This window comes from Peromyscus leucopus, chromosome 2 (genome assembly GCF_004664715.2).
Source record: "Peromyscus leucopus breed LL Stock chromosome 2, UCI_PerLeu_2.1, whole genome shotgun sequence".
In the NCBI taxonomy this organism is placed as follows: Eukaryota; Metazoa; Chordata; class Mammalia; order Rodentia; family Cricetidae; genus Peromyscus; species Peromyscus leucopus.
Window position 1 is genome coordinate 135,251,619 of NC_051064.1, and position 21,799 is coordinate 135,273,417.

The 21,799-nt window shown below is 48.9% G+C and overlaps 2 protein-coding genes and 1 long non-coding RNA gene across 6 annotated transcripts in view; 2 read left to right on the forward strand and 1 right to left on the reverse strand.

Annotated features, from left to right (window-relative positions):
• Positions 1-367: 367 nt before the first annotated feature.
• Positions 368-15,432, forward strand: Paqr7 (progestin and adipoQ receptor family member 7). Of its 4 annotated transcripts, none has more exons than XM_028888195.2 (2): positions 368-447; positions 13,432-15,432. In XM_028888195.2, exon 2 carries the CDS (start codon positions 13,453-13,455, stop codon positions 14,488-14,490), a length of 1,038 nt encoding a protein of 345 aa, XP_028744028.1. In that variant the 5' UTR covers positions 368-447; positions 13,432-13,452; the 3' UTR covers positions 14,491-15,432. The 4 variants fall into 4 exon arrangements, with proteins under 4 accessions (XP_028744028.1, XP_028744029.1, XP_037058952.1 ...); XM_028888196.2 differs by lacking the exon at positions 368-447 and adding an exon at positions 495-728; XM_037203057.1 differs by lacking the exon at positions 368-447 and adding an exon at positions 2,300-2,417.
• Positions 8,991-10,601, reverse strand: LOC119087461. Its single transcript, XR_005090929.1, has 2 exons — positions 10,134-10,601; positions 8,991-9,192 (listed from the first exon to the last, which is right to left on the reverse strand). It is a non-coding gene; the product is annotated as an uncharacterized LOC119087461 (long non-coding RNA).
• Positions 15,433-16,526: 1,094 nt separating the features above from the next.
• LOC114705939 (aurora kinase A and ninein interacting protein) overlaps positions 16,527-21,799 on the forward strand; it is a 36,014-nt gene continuing 30,741 nt past the window's right edge. The window contains 1 exon segment of the mRNA XM_028888113.2: positions 16,527-17,474. Coding sequence (XP_028743946.1) covers positions 17,115-17,474 — 360 coding nt within the window. The 5' untranslated portion in view covers positions 16,527-17,114.

Below are 21,799 nucleotides of genomic sequence, written 5' to 3' on the forward strand. Positions count from 1 at the left end.
GAATTCCCCGAGGTCATGGGGTGAGACCTTGATAAGCCAGAGACCCAGCTTGGGGAGCAGCTCCCTCTACAGATCTGGGCTACCGTGAGGGATGAGTGATGTGTGTTGAGAGCTCTTGCTGGGACACTCATCCCAGTCTCTTGCAGCTATCACCAGCCTGAAGCCTGCACTTTGGGGAAGTGGATAAACTCAGCAGGAGTTTGCAGCCCCATTGCCGAGCCTAGGATCTCCGGGCCTCCAATTTCAGACTGTACTGTGACCACAGGAAGTCCTGGATGCGATCAGGAGTGACTCCTCCTGCAGCCGAGGCTTGCATAAGCCTGGCGGAGGCGGGTGAGTCGCTGGTGTCCAGAGCCGCCCTCCGCGCTTGGGGCGTGGCCGCCGCGCTTTATCTGTGACTCCGCGGCGGGACGCAGCAGACAGCTCTCGGCTTTGCTCTGGCCACAGGTGAGGCTGCGCCTGGAGATCCCGGGGCTGGGCTGGGTGTAGAGAGGTCCTCCGGCGGGGGGCGCAGGGTTGGGGGTGTGCTCCTAGCTCCGCACGTGCGCGGTGCCCAGTGGCGGAAGTGGGCAGGTGGCGGAAGAGGGGGCGAGGCTGAGAACGGCGGGACCCTGACAGTCATGTAGGGGAGCACCTCCCGGGAGGGGTTCGGGAGAGACCGCCAGGGGAATCAGCAGCAAGGAGGGGACAGGAAAAAGCGGAGTCAGTCCGAGGTAACCCCCCGCGAGGTGAGAGGAACATTGTAGCTGGGGTGGGGGGAGGCGGGGGCAGAGAGCAGAAGGTTATGGGGGGACCAGAGGCAGCATGTCAGGGAGGGGAGGGGGGCCAGGACTGGAGCATGGCCTACGAGCTGGTGGGATGGAGGGAATACTTCAGAACAGTCTGCAGAAGGTAGACAGGGGAGCGGGCCTGCAAGATCACACCCAAGGAACAGCCGCACAGGCTGTGTGCACCCTAGGAGCAAGGAGATAATGGGGCAAGAAAGGGCAGGAGTGGGTGTGGGTGTGGGATGCAGATCCTGTGGGGGAACCCTGAGGAAAGCTCTAGGGAGGTGGGAGGGCCACCAGGCCAGAATGTTGGACCCCTCCCTTAATGGCAGGGAAGCCAGATTGCTCTAGGGAGGAAAAGGGACAAGACCCCACCACCCACAGCACTAACCTGGGGATTTTCCCTAGCAACCCTGCAGACTCCAAGCCTGCTTCAGGCCCTGTGTCCCAACAGGTCTCCAGGCTGGCCTGGACTTGTTGGACATCCGAGATGCTTTGTTGAAGCTCCTGTCAGGAGGACTGTGTGCCTCAGCCCCACCCCCAACCCCCCATGCCTTAGGGTTCTCTTTCCAGCCTCAGGCCCTGTCCCACGGCTGTGTCCTGTATTGGGCGGCTGGAGCTAGCTGGCCCAACCTCTCTGGCTGTTTCTCCCTTCCAGGGTACTCCCCTTGGAGCAGTGGGGTGTCTGAGAATTTTCTTAAAAATTGCTCTTTCCATTCTGATCACATTCCCGAGTATAAATGGAGGCCCACAGCACAGTTACAAACGTTTCTGTTCCACCCTGGAAGACATGGAGGGGGCTTTTTCTTTAAACTGGTTGAGCTGAATGGGAGAATTGGTTTGCAGAGAGGGAGGTGACCTGGTTGCTGAGAGACCTGAAGGCCTGCCAGAGCTTGTCCAATCTACATTCACTCCCTGGGTGCCCAGAAATTGCCTGGAGCTCCGTTTCTGGAGTTAGACAGACTTGGTGTTTTCTTGCCTGTGGGCCTGGATCAGCAGATGGACCAATGAACAAGCATTTGGGGTCCTCCATGGCTTATCTTCCCCTCAGGACCTCTCTGGAGGCTTTGCCTCCCACAGTCCCAATGTTAACTCTGGCTAGACTTTTTATTGCTAGTCTTTATCTTTTGTAGGTAGGAGTCTTGCTGTTTTTCCCACATGGGCCTTGAACTTCTGGGTTCAAGTGATTTCCCCTTCTGCTCCCAAGTAACTATTAAATTAAATTAAATTATTTTTGAGGCAGGGTCTTAGTCTATAGGCCAAGCTGCTTGGAACTCTCAGTACGCCTGTCTCAGCCTTCCAATGCTAGGGTTTTATTTATTGGTTTATTTCGAGACAGGGTTTCTCTGTGTAGCCCTGGTTTTGCTGGAACTTGCTCTGTACACCAGGTTGGCCTCAGAGACCCACTGCCTCTGCCTCCCGAGTGATGGGATTAAAGGCGTGCGCCACCATGCCCAACTGGGTTATTATTTATTTTTAACAGGTTCATAGAAATATGAAAAATTAGGTATGCATGGTGGTGCACACCTGTAATCCCAGCACTCGGGAGGCAGAGGCAGGGGAATCATGACTTGAAGACCAGTCTGAGCGACATGGTGAGATCCTGTCTGAAAAGGACACAGAGGGATGAGCCAGTAGAGAGCTTGCTGGGTAAGCATGAGGATCTGAGTTTGGATCTCCAGCACCCACATGAAAAGCCAGGGCTGGTGGGAGTGGGGTGGGGCTTAGGGGGCTCACTGGCCAGTCAGTCCAGCCCAGCTGGAGAGCTCCAGGTTCAGCAAGAGACCCTGCCTCAAAATAAGGCAGAGCGTGATAGAGGAAGACAGCTCACAGAACTTTGGCCTCCACACAGACCCACACGTGGGCGTTCACAAGTGCGTGCATACACATGTACACACTCACACAAAGAAAGACAAAAGGAAGAGTCAAGGGAAGAAGAAAGACAGGAAGAAGGAAGAAGATGGCATTTGTACACCGTGTAATTTCTGAATCCCGGCTTTATTCTCTTTATCTATTGAGGCCAACCTTTGCTCCCCATGGCAAGATAAAACAGACTTAAAGAGAATGTGCTGAGCAGTCAGGTCCACAAAGCAGCAGTGGATGCTTTGCATGCTAAGGAGGCGAAGAAGGGCAGGGGTGACTAAGCCTGCTAACCCTGGTTCCTCCTTTAGTGAGGCCTGACGCACCTGAGGGCTAGGGAATAACCATGCTAACGTGCTGGGTCTAATCCTTGTCAAAGCACTAGTTCCTGGAGCATAGCACGCCTAAAATAAAATAACTGCTGATGGATGGAAATGGAGGCCGAGTTTTTCTGTCCTGACCACCTGGTCCCAAATAAACACACAAAGGCTATGAATTATAAATGCTCAGTCAATAGCTCAGGCTTATTTTTGACTAGCTCTTTCTTTTTAAAAATTTATTATTTTTTTTAATTACACTCATGATATTCATTAACTAGACTTGTGATATTAATTACATTTGTGGTATTCATTGATTACATTCGCAGTATTCATTCAATAATTATATTTATGATAGTCATTAATTACATTAATTGTATTGATTTATTACATTCATGATATTATGTCCTGATACTACTGTCCATTTGTGGGGCTTTTTCATCACACAAAACAGAGATTCTGTACTTAGGAAATCACTGCTCTATATTCCTTTCTTCTCTATCTTGAGATAACATCTAATCTTTCTGTCTCTATGAATTTGTATATTCTATATATTTCATGTAATACAATTCTATAGTATTTTCCCTTTTTTGAATGTAAAAACATTTTATGTACAACTGTAGGAGAAATAATACACAGATAGCTTAAACATAAAAACAGGTTATAATTTAAAAGTCCAGGGTTATCTTAAAAAGTAAAATATTTTCTCTGTAGGAAATAGTATAAATGATAACATTTCCCAATAAGCCCTTTTAAGCCAAATAATAGCTGAATTATACATATAAATATTGATTAGATTCTGGGATACAGAAGAAACCTATCTTCATCTGTTCAGAGAGCTATATTTTACTTAAGTTGTGGAAGTGTAGCTCTTACTTTTAAATAACCCGTTTCTGTTAATCTATGTATTGCCATGTGGTCTGTGGCTTTACCAGTCCTCTAGCATCTTCCTTCTTGGGTGGCTCCCTGGTGTCTCTCTCTCAACTCCACCCTTCTTCATCCCAGTCTTCAGTTTGATTGTCCCGCCTAACTTTATCCTGCCTTGCTATTGGCCAAACAGCTTTATTATTAACCAATGAGAGTAACACAAATTCACAGCGTACAGAAAGATCATCCCACAGCAGATGGACTGTTAACAGGGCTTCGGGTCACTTTGAAGTAAGTGAATTCTTTTTTTTTTTTCCTGTAAAAAAAAAGGACCCAAAGTGGAAGGGGCTTGTCCAAGCCACCCAGGGCTTATGTGGCTGAGCACGGAGATCCCAACAAAAATAATGAGCATTAAGCAGTGACAGTTTTTACGAGAGCCCAGTGGTAGCTCTTTTTAGCCTCTGAGGAAACCAGCTCAGAGAGGCTAAGGAATTCTCACAAAGTTACCAGGCTAGTAAGTTCTGGACCTCAGATTCCATGCCCACACAAAACCTGGACTTTTGGCTCCCCCAGAGTTGGGCAGTAGTCACCCACCCTTTCAGGCAGTGTCTTCTTCACGGTGGCCTTTTGCCTGACTTCCCTCCATAGGCATCTGTGTGGGTGAAACAGTAGAACAGGAATCCCGTCCTTCCCGGTGTCCCCTGCTCTGTGGGGACGGCCTGGTGGGTTCAAGTTAGGAAACACTGGGTGACGCCTGAGCATGGAGGGAGGGTGGTCAGGGCTCGCTGTCTCCACAGCCCGCTTTCTCCTGATGACCCACAGCCAGCCGGAAGCAAAGGTGGTCAGGGCTCACTGTCTCCACAGCCCGCTTTCTCCTGATGACCCACAGCCAGCCGGAAGGGAAGGTAGTCAAGGCTCGCTGTCTCCAACCCCGCTTTCTCCTGATGACCCACAGCCAGCCGGAAGGGAGGGTGGTCAGGGCCTGCTGTCTCCACAGCCCGCTTTCTCCTGATGACCCACAGCCAGGCGGGTACCAGCCAGTAGGTATGAGAACTCCAGGAGGAACTGGAGTTGGCAAGGCTTGGAAGAGAAGGTGAAGAGGTGACCTGGGATTTAGAAAAAGGGAGTATGAGTTAGTAGGCTTGGAGAAGGGGGATGGGAGGGCCAGAATTCCCACTTCCTCTTGGCAGCCAATGCCCTGCCCTGGCTAGGTCAGGGCATCTATTTTTTTTTTAATTGATTTACATTTATGTGTATTTCTACATGTGGTTTGTGCATATGTAAGTGCAGATGCCAACAGAGTTAGAGGCATCAGATCCCCTAGAACTGGAGTTACAGGCAGTTCTGAGCCTGTTGGGTACAGGAGACTGAACTCAGATCCTCTGGGAAAGCAGCAAAGACTCTTAGCTACTAAGGCATCCCTCCAGGCCAAGGCCGTCTATCTTTTGGCCTGCCTGCTTACACAATTTACTCTCTGGTGTCCTCTAGCTCTGTGACAGAACAGCTGGGGTTAAGACTCCTCCTTTGGGGAAGTCACGCCCCAGCCACCTTTCCTGGGTCTATGGGCAAGTGCCAGTTTTCAGTGATCCTGGAATCCAGAAGGGCATTACCCTGAATGTTCCTTGCTGAGAACAATTTAATTATTAAACAGTTCCGTGTCCTCAGGGGTCCATACTCTAGTTTCCCTGGTCCTTAATATGTCCCCAAGGATCAGGTAAATGTTTCAGGAGACAGTTAACCACCCCCCCTCCCCAAGACGGTCTCATGTAGCCCAGGCTGGCTTTGTACTTGCTCTATGTAGCCAAGGATGACCTCTCAACTTCTGACCCTCCTGAGCCTCCCAAGTGCTGAAATTATAGGTGGGCACCATGACATCAGGCTAGGATACAGTTAACTTTCTGTCCATCCATCCGTCCCTGTATTTCCCTCCCCCCCCCCCAATCCACTGACTCAGATTAAAGGTTTTTGTTTTTGTTGTGCTGGGGTGGAACTTTGGGCCTTGTGCCCGCCAGGCCACACTCTCATTCCACGGGCAGATTTTTAAAGAACCCGTCAAGCTAATCTCAGGCTGGGGTTTCTCTAACCACTCTACTAGTACTCATAAAAATGGCAGCTGTGAGTCCCTAACTAGTTTTCAAACTTAGTTCCAGTTCTTCAAGTCTCTGCCCCAATCTACAAGGTGTGTGATTCTGTCATTCCCACAGGGGAGCCAAGAACCAGTCAGTGGCCCAAGGTCGCGGAGCTTCTGTTCTGTGGGCTCTAGTGTCACATTTGATTGTTCCTAAAGCCCACCTCCCAATTAGCCTTTCTAAGGAAGTAGCCGCTTACTCCCACCCCCAAGACCCGGTTTCTCTGTGTAGTGCTGGCTGTCCTGAACTTGCTGTGTAGACCAGGTTGGCCTGAAACTCAGAAAATCTGCCTGCCTCTGTCTCCAGAGTGCTGGGGTCAAAGGCGTGCGCCACCCTTCAGGGCTCCCTCACCCTGTTGTTCCTAACTCCCTTTGATTCCCACTGAATAAGGGATAGGTACCGCCAAGTGTATCTGACCCCCATCTCCCAGACCCCAGCCACTTGGTACCAGTTGGCTTGGCTCTTCCTTTGTTGGATGATCTTGGGTACATCACAGCTTTCCAGACAGATATCCTCTGCCACAGAGGTGGTATTTGTGGCTGAGCCTGGATTTTACTAGTGTGGGGGTCAGAAACAAAGGAAGGCATCCTCAGCCCCGCCCTCCTATGACATCACACAAGACACTTCCAGGCCCTTGGAAACCCCACCCCTAGTGTCCCTCACCTGTGCCACTTAGCCCTGGGCATCTGGTGACTTTCTGCAGCTCCACAGTGGATGTCATTGGCCCCAGGCTCCAGAGAAACAACCCCAGGTACCCAGTGCAATCTGAGAGGCCTAGTGGGTGGGGGTGCTGTGGCAGTGTGCCGGGCTGGCTGTCCGGGACAGGCAAGGCCTGGCTGCCTGATTGGCAGATCACTCTGGATGCCCGCTGATCTCTTGATTACCCCTTTCCTTCTGGCTCAGCCTTGACCTCTGACCTTGCTCCCCGCTTTCCTCTGGGTTTGAGGTCTCTATAAATTCAGAGGATAGGACCTGATTCTGAAAATAGATCTATCTGCCAGTAGTCTAATGGAAATCAAGCCACGGAACCTCTATCCCCCTAGAATGCTGCCTCTGGGTTCTGTGGTTAGGGCCCATCGTGTCTAGATACATGGGGGTTGTGTGCTGGTATTGTCTGCCTCCTGAGGTGTGGCTGCAAGCCAGGACTTCCCTGGTGCAGATCAAGAGCCTAGGACTGAGGGAGACTAGAGGCCTGAGGAAATAAATTTACACAAGCCTGGACTGCCTGCTTCAGCTCGGTATTTAGCAGTGGTGTTCCAGAGGAGCAGGAGGGGGTCACAGGAGGCAGGCCAGCAGTGGAGAAAGAAGTTGGCAAGTGTCCAGGTTTGCAGGCAGAGAACTGGGTCCCCACATACATGCATTCTTCCTCTCCCTGTCTTCCCTTGAGTAAGAATCTCTTCATCTCTCAGACTGTACCATCTGAAAAACACAATGGGCGAACTAGGACTTACCGCCCAGGGAAGTTACAAGAATTGATTATGCTGGGTGGCGCTCGAGAGGCAGGCAGGAGCTCTGTGAGTTTGGGGCTGGCCCGATCTACAGAGCGAGTTCCGGGACAGCCAGGGGTACACAGTGAAATCCTGTCTCAAAGAACAGGAAAAAAAAAAAAAGAATTATTACAACAAGCACAGAGTGAACAGCTGTTTGATTTTAACTTGTACTCACGATTGGGAAAGGAAGGGTAGGTCCTGTAAACTTGGCACACGTAGGTTCAACAAAGCTCAGTACACTTTGCCATAGAACTTCTCGGAGCGTCTGGTGTGTTCTCATGCCTCGGGAAGTCCCAGGAGTGGGGAGATGGAGCCTGGGAGTGGACTTGAGAGATCACAGGGACCCAGTAACTAGGTGTGCAAGACTTTATCCAGCCTCACTGTTCCCACGGCAGAACGGAAGCCTTGCATGCTGGCTATATCTAGGAGGGAACGCCCAGTCTGAAGCCTCGTCTGCCCCTGCAGACAAAATCGTGGACATGAACAGAGGCCAAATTGTCCAGTCTCTTGGGAAGAGGAAGAAGCCCTGGGTGGAAATTAATAGTCCTTGTTAGTAGTCCATCTAAAGGATCCGCTTCCTGAATCTGCCCTGAGTCAGGCTCTCTGGGGTGAAGGAAGCAGAACAGCACGGTGCTTCCTGTGCTAAGGAGCCCCCGTGGGTAGTGGGGGGAGACTGATCGAACTGCTTGTTTGTTTGTTTTTCAAAACAGTACTTCTTTATGTAGCCCCGGCTGTTCTGAAACTCTCTCTGTAGACCAGGCTGACCTCAAACTCACAGAGATCCGCCTGCCTCTGCCTCCTGATGTTGGAACTCTTGAAGAAGCCTAGAGAGTGGGAGGTTGGCGGCGGGGGGGGGGGGGGGGGGGGGGCGCAGAACAGGCGTGGGGCAGGTCCCGATGCCGCCTCTGTAAGCGCTTGAATTGTGCATGCATCCTTGGCGTGATCTGGGGTAGTGGCAGAGAGGCTGTGAGAACATAGCACTGGCGCATACAATGGCTGGGACAAAGGTGGCCCTGTCACAGCTGATGATCCGTGGACAGAACACCTGTGCGTGCTGAGTCCGGAAAGCTTGTTGAGGGAGTCGTCTGGCAGATACCAAGAGTTGCTTGAGTTAATGAATGATGATGTCTTCGTCAGGGTTACCATTGCTGTGAGGAGACTTTGGGGAAGGGGTTTATGTGGCTTGTGCTTCCACATCACACATCATAGTTCATCCTCAAAGGAAGTCAGGACAGGAACTCACACCGGGCAGGAACCTGGAGGCAGGACTGAAGCAGAGGCCTAGGAGGGGAGCTGCTTGCTGGCTTGCTCCTCCTGACTTGGCTAGCCTGCTTTCTTACAGACCCCAGGACCACCAGTTCAGGGATGGCACCACCCACAATGGACTGGGTCCTCCCCCATTGATCACTACTTAAGAAAATGCCCTCTAGGCTTGCCTGCAGCCAGATCTTACAGAGGCATTTTCTCAACTGAGGCTCCCTCTTCTCTGATGACTCTAGCTTGTATCAAGTTGACGTAAAACCAACCAGCACAAATGATAAGCCCACATTAAGCAGCAGGTGCCAGGCAGTTGTGCTGTGTTTATTAAATGATTGACAAATAGCCCGATACCATGTCTTAAATATTAGTCATTTTCTCTGTGACAAAAGCCTTGACAAAAGTAACCAGAGTGAGGAAGGGCTTGTTGTGGCTCACAGTCTGAGGATGCAGTCCATCACGGTCTATCGAGGTCCAGCTGGCATGGCGGCAGGTGCTCAGGCATCTACGGTCAGGAGACAGAAAGAAAGGGATGCTCGTATTCAGTGTGTTAGTGTTTTCTTCTTTTCTTCCTTCCTTCCTTCCTTCCTTCCTTCCTTCCTTCCTTCCTTCCTTTCTTTCTTTCCTTCCTTCCTTCTTTCTTTCTTTCTCTCATTACAATACAAGCAGGCATCTAAAATTATTTATAATAAGATAAAAGAAAACTAAACAAACCAAGGACTGGAGAGATGACTCAGTGGTTAAGAGCACTGGATGCTTTTCCAGAGGACCTGGGTTTAATTCCCAGCATCCACATGGTGACTCACACTCTCTGTAACTCCAGTGCCAGGGAATCTGGTACCCTCACACTGACACACATACAGACAAAACACCAATGCACATAAAAATAAATAAAAAAATATTTTTAAAAAACACACCAAAAAATAACCAACAAACCAGAATAGAACAAAACATACAAACAAACGAAAAAAAAAAAAAAAGGGCTGAAGAAAAATCACAGGAAATGCATATAGATGCTGAGACTCACACAGATCACTCATAAAAAACAAAATCAGAAATCATACTATAAACACATATAGAGGCTGAGATGCACACATTCACACACATGGATCACTCGTAAAAAAATAAATCAGAAACCATAATATATATGCAAAAAATACATAGGGTTTAAAAAAAAAAAGCCACGCGTTTGTGTTGTGTTGGCCACCTACTGCTGGGAATGCGGCCTGCCCCAGGGTGGCTTGTACACCAGTGAGACTCCACTGGAGTCTCCATTGGAGAAAACAAGTTTTTCCTTTGTGAGCGGTTATCGATGGGAGGTAGCTGCTGGGTTAGGGACATGGTATCGCTGCCTGGGGGGCCAGACAGCTCAGGGCTCAAAGGGAGCCACAGAGTCGTGTGTACTAGACTTTTCTGTCTGAGGGGGTTAGGGAAAAAAACACTCACACACTCTCTTGATGGTTTCCTACAGGCTTTTTCTTTATTCTTCTTTTGCATTCTCTGTTCTTTATTTTCCTGGTGATTTCCTTCTCTCATTCTTCATGTTTTCCTTCTGACTCTGTCTTTACTCCTGATGTCTCCCTTGTAGTTTTGACCCTCTCCTTCTTGATGTTTTCCTTCTAGCCCATTTTAACCCTACCTTTATTCTTTTTCCTGCAGCCTATATACCCCAGCATAATCTTTCAGGTGACATAAAAGTTACAACGTGGTTACATTCTGTTTTTCAAGTGAATGATTACAATGAATACAAACACACAGTAAAAAACAGCATGTTTTCCATATCCCTTATATGATTAAACATTTTAGTATTACAGGGGAAAAACAGATTATTCCAAGAACCCATGTACATTCATATCCAAGCAACTTGTTATAGATTAACCATGTGGGCAAGCGAGATACTCTTCTCAGTCAGGTCTTTTACTGGCAGGCTGTGTTTTGCAGTTACAAAGAAAGGACCAATTACTTTATTACTTATCTTGAAAGGTAATCATAAGGAATCTTACAGGAATCACAAACCTAAGCTTTTACATGTGGAAAAGAATCAGTCAGCTCTACTTGAAATCTTTAGGGTGCATAGTCACTCATCAATAGTTTTTTTATATCAGTAGATTGAGGGCAAAAATGGGTACAAGGAAATAATCATCGCCTTTGGTCATCAACCAATCTTAGCAAGAAAAGTACGTCAGCTAATGATAATTGGGCTGCTTTGTTCTTGTTCCCTGACCTTAAAGAGTTCCGCATTCAGCTACGTGCCTTTCTAAAACTTTAGATCAGCTTCTTGAGTATTTCCCCTCAAAGCTATTTGACAAAAACAGCTTAGTCTAACTTTAAGTTATTTTCAAAGCTTTGTTTCAGCTGTGATGATGCACTCCAAAACCTGTGAACACATCTCCCAACATTAAGGTTAAAAGAATTTAAGGTAGCTGGGCTAACTGGGAGTCAATTGTTTTTCTTTCTTTTTTTAAATTTATTTTTACTTTATTAGTGTTTTGCCTGTATGTATGACTGTGTGAGGGTGTTGGACCCTCAAGTTATAGAGAGTTGTGAGCAGCCATGTGAGTGCTGGGAATTGAACCCAGGTTCTCTGGAAGAGCAGCCAATGCTCTAATCTGCTGAGCCATCTCTCCAGCCCCCTTAATTGTTTGTCTTAATCCTTAACCTAAGCCACAGTCTATACAGCTCCTCCACAGGAACTCATTCATGTGTTGTAGCAATGTGACACTTCCTTGTTTATATTTTTAATCACCAAAACTTTATTTAAACTAACAATATTATCATTTAGACAGTACAGCTTAGGAAGGAATCATCTTCATAATAGTCCACAGGTAAAAATGCCCAGCAGAAAGGGATGTTTCCATGATATAAACACACTACATTACAGGCAGTGAGGATCTCCCGCACCCATTCACACCATGCCAGACACCAGAGGGAGACCGCAGCGGCAAACATGTAAAGGCACAGCAGAAGCAAAAGACATTCTGGAGTCTGTGGTCTGGGGGCCTTGCCTAGCAGAGATTCACCCATCAGGGAGTCGCCTCCTGGTGGGTGGGTTGACACGCTGAACTTCAGCTACCATCTGCTGCGCCTCTGACACAGCCAAGGGCAGTGTGGGGCTGTGTTCACTTCCCCTCTCAGCACTTCCCCTCCCTGATCTGGCTCAGACCTGTGCAGGCTCCACTGTCTCTGTGAACTCCTACCCCAGGGCGACAGCAGGCCCAGCGACTGACCGCAGAGGAAAGGAAGCTGGGTGTGTTTGGGGCATGACGTAGCCTAGGTGGGAATCAGGACGGGGCGGTCAAGCTTTGCGTTCCAGGACGAGCCGTTAAGTTGGGTTTATCTGGAATTAGGATCCAAGGGCAGCAGAGAGGAGACTGGCGGGGCTGAGGGAAAGGGGTGATTCTCTAGGCCTGGATGCTGAGACTTCTCTCAGGGAAAAGTGGCTTTTGGAGTTGGCTCTTGGAGTGCTACCAGAATGCATCATGCTGTTCTTTCATCTAGAAAGCAGTGCAAGCCACTTGCTGCACACGACAAGTTCACGAAGTATGGAGACAAACTGCCCAACCTCTTTGAGCTCATAGTAACACAGTTGATGCCCTTGAGAGGCATGAGAGTTTGGTGGTAGGCACTCTAGTAGAGAGGTCAAAGGAGATGTATCCGGGGGACAAAGAAGAAACAGGTTTTGAGGAGTGACTAGGAGTTTGCCTAGTAGGCAAGATGGGAGGAGCCTCATTAGAGGGGACAGTTGGTGCAAAGCTATGACATGAGGCAGGAGCCGCAGGAGTCTGGCGTGGCTGTGACTGTGGCTAGGTTGGAGAAGGAAATAGGGGCAGATCATGTGGGGTGGTGGTTGGGGGTGGGGTGGTCAGTGGAGTCCCTGGCAGCTCTGGATGGCTTGTGGGTAGAGATAGTTGGGTCTGTTAACAGGGTTATTGTCACCCACAGTGAACGTGGATGGTGGTACAAACTCACAGGCTGAAAGAACCTGTCCCCATCTCCTCTAGACTTAAGCAGAGAAAAGAGCTGGGGCTGCTGGGGTAACTGTACTGGAAGTGACTGAGGCAGGGATCCCCAGGAATGAATGAGGCCCTTCCACATGCACTGAGCGTCGGGGTGTTGTTCTGTGTTGCGTGAGTCGCTGGCAGAAAGAGGTCAACAGGAAGGTCCAGCCTCCCGTGAACAGAACCCCAAACAGCACAAAGGCGTATTTATTGATGGTAACACAAAGTTATTTTTCAGGTAAGGTATTTCCTCATACCGAGGTCCCTATTCTAATTCCCATGTTTCTCTAAAGCATCGCATGCCGCTGCTACTTCAGTCAGTCCCTGACCGGGTACCGTTTGCAGCACACAATAATCCAAGAGCCTCAGGTGTGCCAGCACCGTCTCGTAACCAAAGTCATGCGAAGGCTGTAACACCCCCTTCAGAAAAAAAAATTCCACAAATCATGGGAAACACAATCACCGTTTTCCCCAACGATGCTTCAAGGTCGAAACACTTCTAGAAAACTCTTTACTCTTGTGATTTACCCTAGGTACAGTGACTCTGCTAGTCCTACAACTGAGCATCTGCTACGCCAGGCCCTGTTCTGAGAATGCCAGGGGAGAGAGCTTGGCTGTTTTAGGGTCACTCTTTGGTTCTCACACTCAGCCTGAGGACAGGGTATGGGAGATGGGAGGAAGTCTGGGGCGTCAGAGCCCCAGGTAGACACACCAGGACCTTGACTTTGCCCTGACCTCTCTCCCAGTTTCCTGCTCAGGACCCCGCCATGGCGATGGCAGTAGCCCAGAAGTTCAGCCACCTGCTGTCCAGCCTGTGGCACGTGGGCCAGAAGCCTCTGCAGCCGGAGCCCGTGTTCACGGTGGACCGGGCTGAGGTGCCGCCCCTCTTCTGGAAGCCCTACATCTACGCCGGCTACCGGCCGCTGCATCAGACCTGGTGCTTCTACTTCCGCACGCTCTTCCAGCAGCACAATGAGGCTGTGAACGTGTGGACCCACCTGCTGGCCGCCCTGGCGCTGCTGCTGCGCCTGCTCATCCTGGTGGGGAGTGTGGACTTCCGGGAGGACCCGCACGCCCTGCCGCTCTTCATCATCGTCCTGGCCTCCTTCACCTACCTCTCCTTCAGTGCCCTGGCGCACCTCCTGCAAGCCAAGTCGGAATTTTGGCACTACAGCTTCTTCTTCCTGGACTACGTGGGCGTGGCCGTGTACCAGTTTGGCAGTGCCCTGGCGCACTTCTACTACGCCATTGAGCCCTCCTGGCATGCCCAGGTACAGGCCATCTTCCTGCCCATGGCTGCCTTTTTGGCCTGGCTGTCTTGTGCCGGCTCCTGCTACAACAAGTACAGCCAGAAACCAGGCCTGCTGGGCCGAACTTGCCAGGAGGTGCCCTCGGCGCTGGCCTATGCGCTGGACATCAGCCCCGTGGTACACCGCATCATAGTGTCCCCTCTCCCTGCCGAGGATGACCCCGCTCTTCTCTATCACAAGTGCCAGGTGGTTTTCTTTCTTCTGGCCGCTGCGTTTTTCTCCACCGTCATGCCCGAGAGTTGGTTCCCCGGCAGCTGCCACATCTTTGGGCAGGGACACCAAGTTTTCCATGTCTTTTTGGTGTTGTGCACACTGGCCCAGCTAGAGGCGGTGACGCTGGACTATCAGGCCCGGAAGCCCATCTATGAGGCCCTGCATGCCCGCTGCCCCCACAACTTCTCCGGCCTCTTCCTACTCACCGTGGGCAGCAGCATCCTCACGGCCCTGCTTCTCAGCCAGCTGGTGCGGCGCAAACTCCATCAGAAGACTAAGTGAAAGCTGGCAGGGTGGGAGCTGGCAGCGCGAGAGAAGGCGCTAGAAGGGACAAAGGCCTGGACTTGGCTCCAGATGGGAACCAGGCCTGGTAAAGTTGTGTCTATCTGGCAGGCCACGACTCCCTGCCTACAAGCTCAATGGTCACGATGGCGCTAGCCAGTCCTTGGACCTGGGGATTGGCTGGGAGTTACAGCATCCCTGACCAGTTCCCTGCCCTGGGAGGGGAAGAGATAAGGGAGTAGATCTTTCTCAATGTTCCTTCCTTGCTTCCTAACAGAGCTAATAGTTGGGGTCCAGCTCTGGTCAGCACCCTGGTCTGGGGGTTCCAGGTTGTTGGGTGGGAGATGAGTCCTTGGCCAGAGTCACATTTGAGCTGAGAGGGAGAGGAATCCTCAGCGGCCATCTTCTACCACATGTCACTGGTGGAGGGGAAGGAAACAGGTCAAAAGATGGGTAGCATTTTAATCTTACCGTCCCCTGCATGCCAGCCTGAGTCACTGGGTTCCAGAGAGCCTCCCAAGACGCAAATCCCCACCCACTGCCCATCCCCCATCACCACAGCCCCAGTCTTAAGCCTCACATGTAGCACTGGCCTGTGTGTCCTGCACTCTTTCCAACTCCTCTCCCACAAGGCTCACTTGTGATTCTGAGTTCTGTCTCCTTAGCTGTTTCCCGGGACTCTAGGCTTTAGCACCTAATAAAAACTGTCAGAGGAAGCCCAGAGGCCAGGCCAATCACGGAGCATCGCCTGGGGCATTCAGATCTCTGGGTTGGGGAGAGTGAGTAGAAGTTTGCTGACCCAGCTTAGAAGGGCATTCCAGGCAAAAGGGGATATCAGTGCCCAGACCCGGAAACGCAAAGTGGGGGTTCAGTGGGGCCGGAGGGAAGGCTGGTGTCTGGTCCCTCATGTGCCCTAGAGTCAATAAAGTGACTGTGACATCAGCTTCCTCGGCTTTTTGACTTCTGCTCAGGGAGGGGCCCCATTCACAAGGAGGTTTTCGGAAGGGAGCTGCAGGGTGCTGAGGGGATGCTGTGGAGCAGGAGCGTTCTTGTTTTATTTTTACCTGAGGGTAGAATTGAGGTTGGGAACACGTGTGTGTGTGTGTGTGTGTGTGTGTGTGTGTGTGTGTGTGTGTAAGTATATACATATTTGGCATTTTGAGGGATTAAAGAGCACTTTTAAAGTTAAATAATTTTTGTTTTTTTGTTTTTCAAGACAGGGTTTCTCTGTGTAGCTTTGGTGCCTGTCCTAGAACTTGCTCTGTAGACCAGGCTGGCCTCGAACTCACAGAGATCTGCCTGCCTCTGCTTCCTGAGTGCTGGGATTAAAGATGTGAGCCACCACCACCCGGCTTTAAACAGTTTTTTAATTACTTCTAAAATTTACACCAGGCTGTGGTGGCACATGCCTATAATCCCAGCACCCAGGAGGCAGAGGCAGGTGGATCTCCGTGAGTTCGAGGCCAGTACGGGCTGCAAAGCAAGTTCCAGGAAAGGCTCAAAAGCTACACAGAGAAACCCTGTCTCAAAAAACAAAACAAAACAGAACAAAAACCAAAAATATTGTTTAAAATCTAAGGGTTGAGGACAAAGCTCAGTGGTAGAGGGCCAGCCTGGCAAACAGAGAGATCCTGTCTCTGATAGAGGGCCAGCCTGGCAAACAGAGAGACCCTGTCTCGAATCAGAGAGGATTGGTAATACCGCTCAACTGTAGAGACTTTGCATAAGGCCCTACATTCAGTCCCCAGTAGGTGCAGAGTGAGTAAGTGAATAGGAATAGCCCTCCACTGATAACATATTCTGGGGGGGCTTCACATAAGTCATTAAATGTATACATATGAAAATTTATATAAAATGATGTGTATGACAGCTTATAAGAAATATACACCTGGGGCTGGAGAGATTGTTCAGTGGTCCTTCTAGAAGACCTGAGTTCGATTTCCAGCACCCACATTGGATGGCTCACAATCTCCCACTACAGCTCCAGGGGCACGATGCCTCTGAAGGAACCATCACTTACATGCATGCCCCTCCTAAACATAATTACACATAATAGTAACAAACTAGTTTTGCTTTAAACTCACAGAAATCTGTCTGCCTCTGCCTCTCAAGTGTTGGTATTAACACCCTTCCATCATGCTAGATAAGCACTCTATCAAACGAGCTACATCCTCACCCCTTGGTTACAATTTTTATTTCATGTTTTCAAAAATCTTCCATGTAGTGGCTCCGTTACTCTTACAGGCTGATTAGTGGCAACCTCGAGTGTCAGGTAACCACTAGGTCAGCGATGAGGCAAGGGGGTTTGGAGTGGGGTCCAGACCCTGGCTCCACTGCTTCCTTTGTGGGAGGGGAGGCTCCGGGCAGTCAAACTGTGCAGTCTGGGACTGGTGAGATGGCTTAGCGGTTAAGAACACTGGCTGCTCTTGCAGTGGACCCTGATTTGATCCCAGCACCCACACGGCATCTCAAAAGAACCTATGAACTCTATCTCCATCCAAGGGATCTGACTGTTCTGTCCGTCCTCCGCATACACCTGCACTAACCCACAAGTAGACGCGCGCATACACACACACACACACACACACACCTATATAATTTGAAAAAATGATATATATATATATATGAAAAATGTGCAGTCCTGCCAAACCAAACGCGGTGGTAACCCACGCACGCAGAGGGCTTTCTGGACCTCTGCTCCGGGTAGGAAGGCGGGAAGAGGAGAGCAGCGCCGGGGAAACGCCCCGATCGATCGCTCTAGCGCACTGGGCGTGGTCAGAGGCGGGGCCTACGTCATGACGGTCACGGCGGGGCCCCGCCCCCCGCAGCGGCGCGAGATCCGAACGCGCGTCGGCGCCAACGGCGGCTGCAGAGGCGCGCGGATCGCCGCCGTCATGAGACGTAGAAGGCCGGAGAAGGAGGAGGAGAAGGAGGCGTGTGGCGTGTGGCTGGACGCGGCGGCGCTGAAGAGGCGGAAGGTGCAGGTGGGACGCCGTGGCTGAGGCGACGCGCGGGCTTTGGGGGCGCCCGAGGGAGGGGGTCGGGATGGAGGGAGGTGGCTTCCGGCGACGGGCTGCGCGCGGCGTCAGTCGTGCTGTGGCATCCTGGGAGAGGCTCAACCACCGGTCACCCGCAGGGTGTGTTCTCCCCAGCCTGCCACGACCAGCAGCTCTGGGGGGAACATTGGAAGTGGAGGGCGGGGATCTGGCCCAGCATTAAGTGGGCATCCTGGGGTGCTGGAGACCGCCATAGGCACTTCATGTGCGTCGGCGGTGGCATCGGTCCTTGACCAGTGAAGGAGGGTTGAGTAATCCGGGCTCACCCAATCAGGTCATTACCAACAAATGTGAAATAATTGTTGGTTTAGCATTTTATGCTGGCCATTGTGCTTAGGGTTTCGGGTAATGTCACCTTTTTTGGTACAGCCATATGATAGCACCAGTCCATTTAACTAGGCAGAACATGGTATGTCTCCATAAGTAGTTTCAAGAGAAATGGTTTTTTTTTTTTTTGGTGTTCAGAAAGACTACTACTGATTTGGGACTATTAAGGCAGATTGAACCGAACAGGCAGAGATTTGAGATTTGAATAGTTTGATTAGCAAGCTCAAGACAGGCTGTTAACCATTTTTGCTGATGAAAATGGAAGTTTTGTTGGTTTGTTTTGAGCCAGGGTCTATTATGTAGCTCTGACTATTCTGGAACTCACTATGTAGAGCAGGCTGGCCTTGAACTCACTGAGAGCCACCTGTCTGCCTTGGAGTGCTAGAATTAGTGCGTGCCACCATGCTCAGCTGGAAAAAAATTGAGGATTCTTAAGATCGTTATACAAGTGAAGTCATCTCCCCACCCCCTGACAGGGTTTCTCTGTGTAGCCCTGTCTATCCTGGACCTTCCTCTGTAGACCAGGCTGGCCTTGAATTCAGAGATCCAGCTCCCTTTGCTGGGATTAAAAGCTACCACTGCCTGGCTGAAGTCATTTTTTGAGGGCTAACAAATGATCACTATTTTTTCCCTCTTAAGAATATTTTTGGAATAGGTAATATATTGATGTGCTCTGTAATTTCAACAGATAGTGCATACAATGAGACGTACTCCTGTCTTTGCCTGGAATTACTATAGTTTTCCAGGGATATTCCATTTATGCAACAAGCAAATCCAATTTTTTCCCTTATTTACAAATAGTAGTGTGCTATGCATTGTTTAGCAATGTGTGTGTGTGTGTGTGTGTGTGTGTGTGTGTAGATTTTTTTATTATGTGTTCGTGTGTGGGGTACGTGCACATGACTGCGAGTGCTCAGAGATTAGAGGTGTGAGATCCCCTGGACCTGGGGTCACAGGCAGTTAAGTTGTAAGCCACCTGATGTGGATGCTGGGAATTGGATTTAGGTCCTCAGGAAGAGCAGTATGTGCTCTTAACCACTGAGCCATTTCTCGAGCCCGTGTGTGTGTGTGTGTGTGTGTGTGTGTGTGTGTGTTTAGGATTTAAAAATTTTTTATTTATGCATACATGTCTGTATGGGTGACCTTGGAGGCAAACTGGAGTCACAGGCAGTTGTGAGCTGCCTGATGTGGGTGCTGGGAACTGAACCCGGGTCCTCTGGAAGAGCAGCGAGCTCTCTTAACCACTGAGCCATGTCTCCAGCCTGCAACTTGTAATTACTTCTTGCCTCATGAATTATGTTTTCATAGCGCTGCCTTCATGCCTTTGTAATGTTACACATGGAGAATGCCATTCACTGTATGCAGTACTAGTACTGTAGTCAACCCAGGCTGCCATAACAAAATACCGTGGACTAGATGGGTTAAACAACAGGATTGGTTTTCTCAGTTCTAAGGACTGCGCATCTTGAGATCAGGGTGTCATCATATTACTGTCTGGTGAGGATTCTTGCCAACAGTGTGCTTAGGTGACATTGTGGTGGATGCCTGTGGGTGCATGTGTGGAGAAAGAGACGGCAGGCTTTCTAGTGGCGTCAGAGGCCCCCTCGACCTCATCCAATACTAATCACCTACCAAGGGCTCCATCTTCCAGTACCATCTCATTGGGAGTTAATGTTTCAATATATGAACTCCATGTGACCAGTGTCCATAGCAGTGTGAGTGTGTGAGTGTGTGTGTGTGTCTGTGTGTGTGTGTGTCTGTCTGTCCATTTTTGTCTGTCTGTGTCTAGTGTGTCTATCTGTAGCTTTTCAATAATCCCTAATGAAAAATTGTCTTCCATCTTTTGCTATTTTTTTTTTTTTTTTATTTGTGATATATATTTTTTATTTTACAATACCATTCAATTCTACATATCAGCCATGGGTTCCCCTATTCTCCCCCTTCCACGCCCTCCCTTACCCCCAGCCCACCCTCCATTCCCACCTCCTCCAGGACAAGTCCTCCCCGAGGACTGTGATCAACTTGGTAGACTCAGTCCAGGGAGTTCCAGTCCCTTCCGCCCAGACTAAGCCAAGTGTCCCTGCATAAGTTCCTGGTTTCAAACAGCCAATTCATGCATTGAGCACAGGACTTGGTCCCACTGCCTAGATGCCTCCCAAACTGATCAAGCCAATCAACTGTCTCACCTGTTCAGAGGGCCTGATCCAGGTGGGAGCCCCTCAGCCTTTGGTTCATAGTTCATGTGTTTCTATTCATTTGGCTATTTTTTTTTCAATAATTGAGTAAAACTGAAATTTATTATAAGCCACAGTCGTCCTAGGGACCTCCATGCTATATATATATATAGCCTTTATGGTTCTATGGGTTGTGGTCTGATTGTTCATTTTATATCTAGAATCCACCAATGAGTGAGTACATACCATAACTGTCTTTCTGGGTTTGGGTTACCTCACTCAGGATGATTTTTTCTAGTTCCATCCATTTGCCTGCAAATTTCATGCTTTCATTGTTTTTCTCTGCTGAGTAGTACTCCATTGTGTATATGTACCACATTTTTTTCATCCATTCTTCCGTTGATGGGCATCTAGGCTGTTTCCAGGTTCTGGCTATTACAAATAGTGCTGCTATGAACATAGATGAGCATGTATCTTTATGGTATGTATCAGCATTCTTTGGGTATATGCCCAAGAGTGGTATGGCTGGGTCTTGAGGTAGTTCGATTCCTAATTTTCTGAGAAACCGCCATACTGATTTCCACAGTGGTTGTACAAGTTTACATTCCCACCAACAGTGGAGGAGTGTTCCCTTTGCTCCACATCCTCTCCAACATTGGTTGTCATTGGTGTTTTTGATCTTAGCCATTCTAACAGGTGTAAGGTGGTATCTCAGAGTCGTTTTGATTTGCATTTCTCTGATGATTAAGGATGTTGAGCATTTCTTTAAATGTCTTTCAGCCATTTGTAGTTCTTGTTTTGTGAATTCTCTGTTTAGCTCTTTAGCCCATTTTTTAATTGGACTGTTCAGTGCTTTGATGTCTAGTTTCTTGAGTTCTTTATATATTGTGGAGATCAATCCTCTGTCAGATGTGGGATTGGTGAAGATCTTTTCCCAATCTGTTGGCTGTCTTTTTGTCTTATTGACTGTGTCTTTTGCCCTGCAAAAGCTTCTCAGTTTTGAGAGGTCCCATTTATTAATGGTTGTGCTCAGGGTCTGTGCTGTCGGTGTTTTATTTAGGAAATGGTCTCCAGTGCCAATGCGTTCAAGAGTGCTTCCTATTTTCTTTTCTATTAAGTTTAGTGTATCTGGATTTATGTTTAGGTCTTTGATCCACTTGGACTTGAGTTTTGTGCATGGTGACAGATATGGATCTATTTGTAATCTTTTACATATTGACATCCAGTTATGCCAGCACCATTTGTTGAAGATACTTTCTTTGTTCCATTGTATAGTTTTGGCTCCTTTGTCAAAAACCAGGTGTTCATATGTGCATGGATTAATGTCAGGGTCTTCAATTCGATTCCATTGGTCCGTATGTCTGTTTTTATACCAGTACCAAGCTGTTTTTATTACTATGGCTCTATAGTAGAGTTTGAGGTCCGGGATGGTGATGCTCCAAGGGTTGCTTTATCATATAGGATTCTTTTAGCTATCCTGGGTCTTTTGTTTTTCCATATAAAGTTGAGTATTTTTCTTTCCAAGTCTGTGAAGAATTGTGTTGGGATTTTGATGGGGATTGCATTGAATCTGTAGATTGCTTTTGGTAAGATTGCCATTTTTACTATGTTAATCCTACCTACCCATGAGCATGGGAGATCCTTCCATTTTCTGATATCTTCTTCAATTTCTTTCTTTAGAGATTTAAAGTTCTTATCAAAAAGGTCTTTCACTTGTTTAGTTAGTGTTATCCCAAGGTATTTTATATTATT

Excerpts from the sequence above, each read along its gene's own strand:
- Paqr7 (XM_028888195.2), top strand. The coding sequence starts at position 13,453 with ATGGCGATGGCAGTAGCCCAGAAGTTCAGCCACCTGCTGTCCAGCCTG.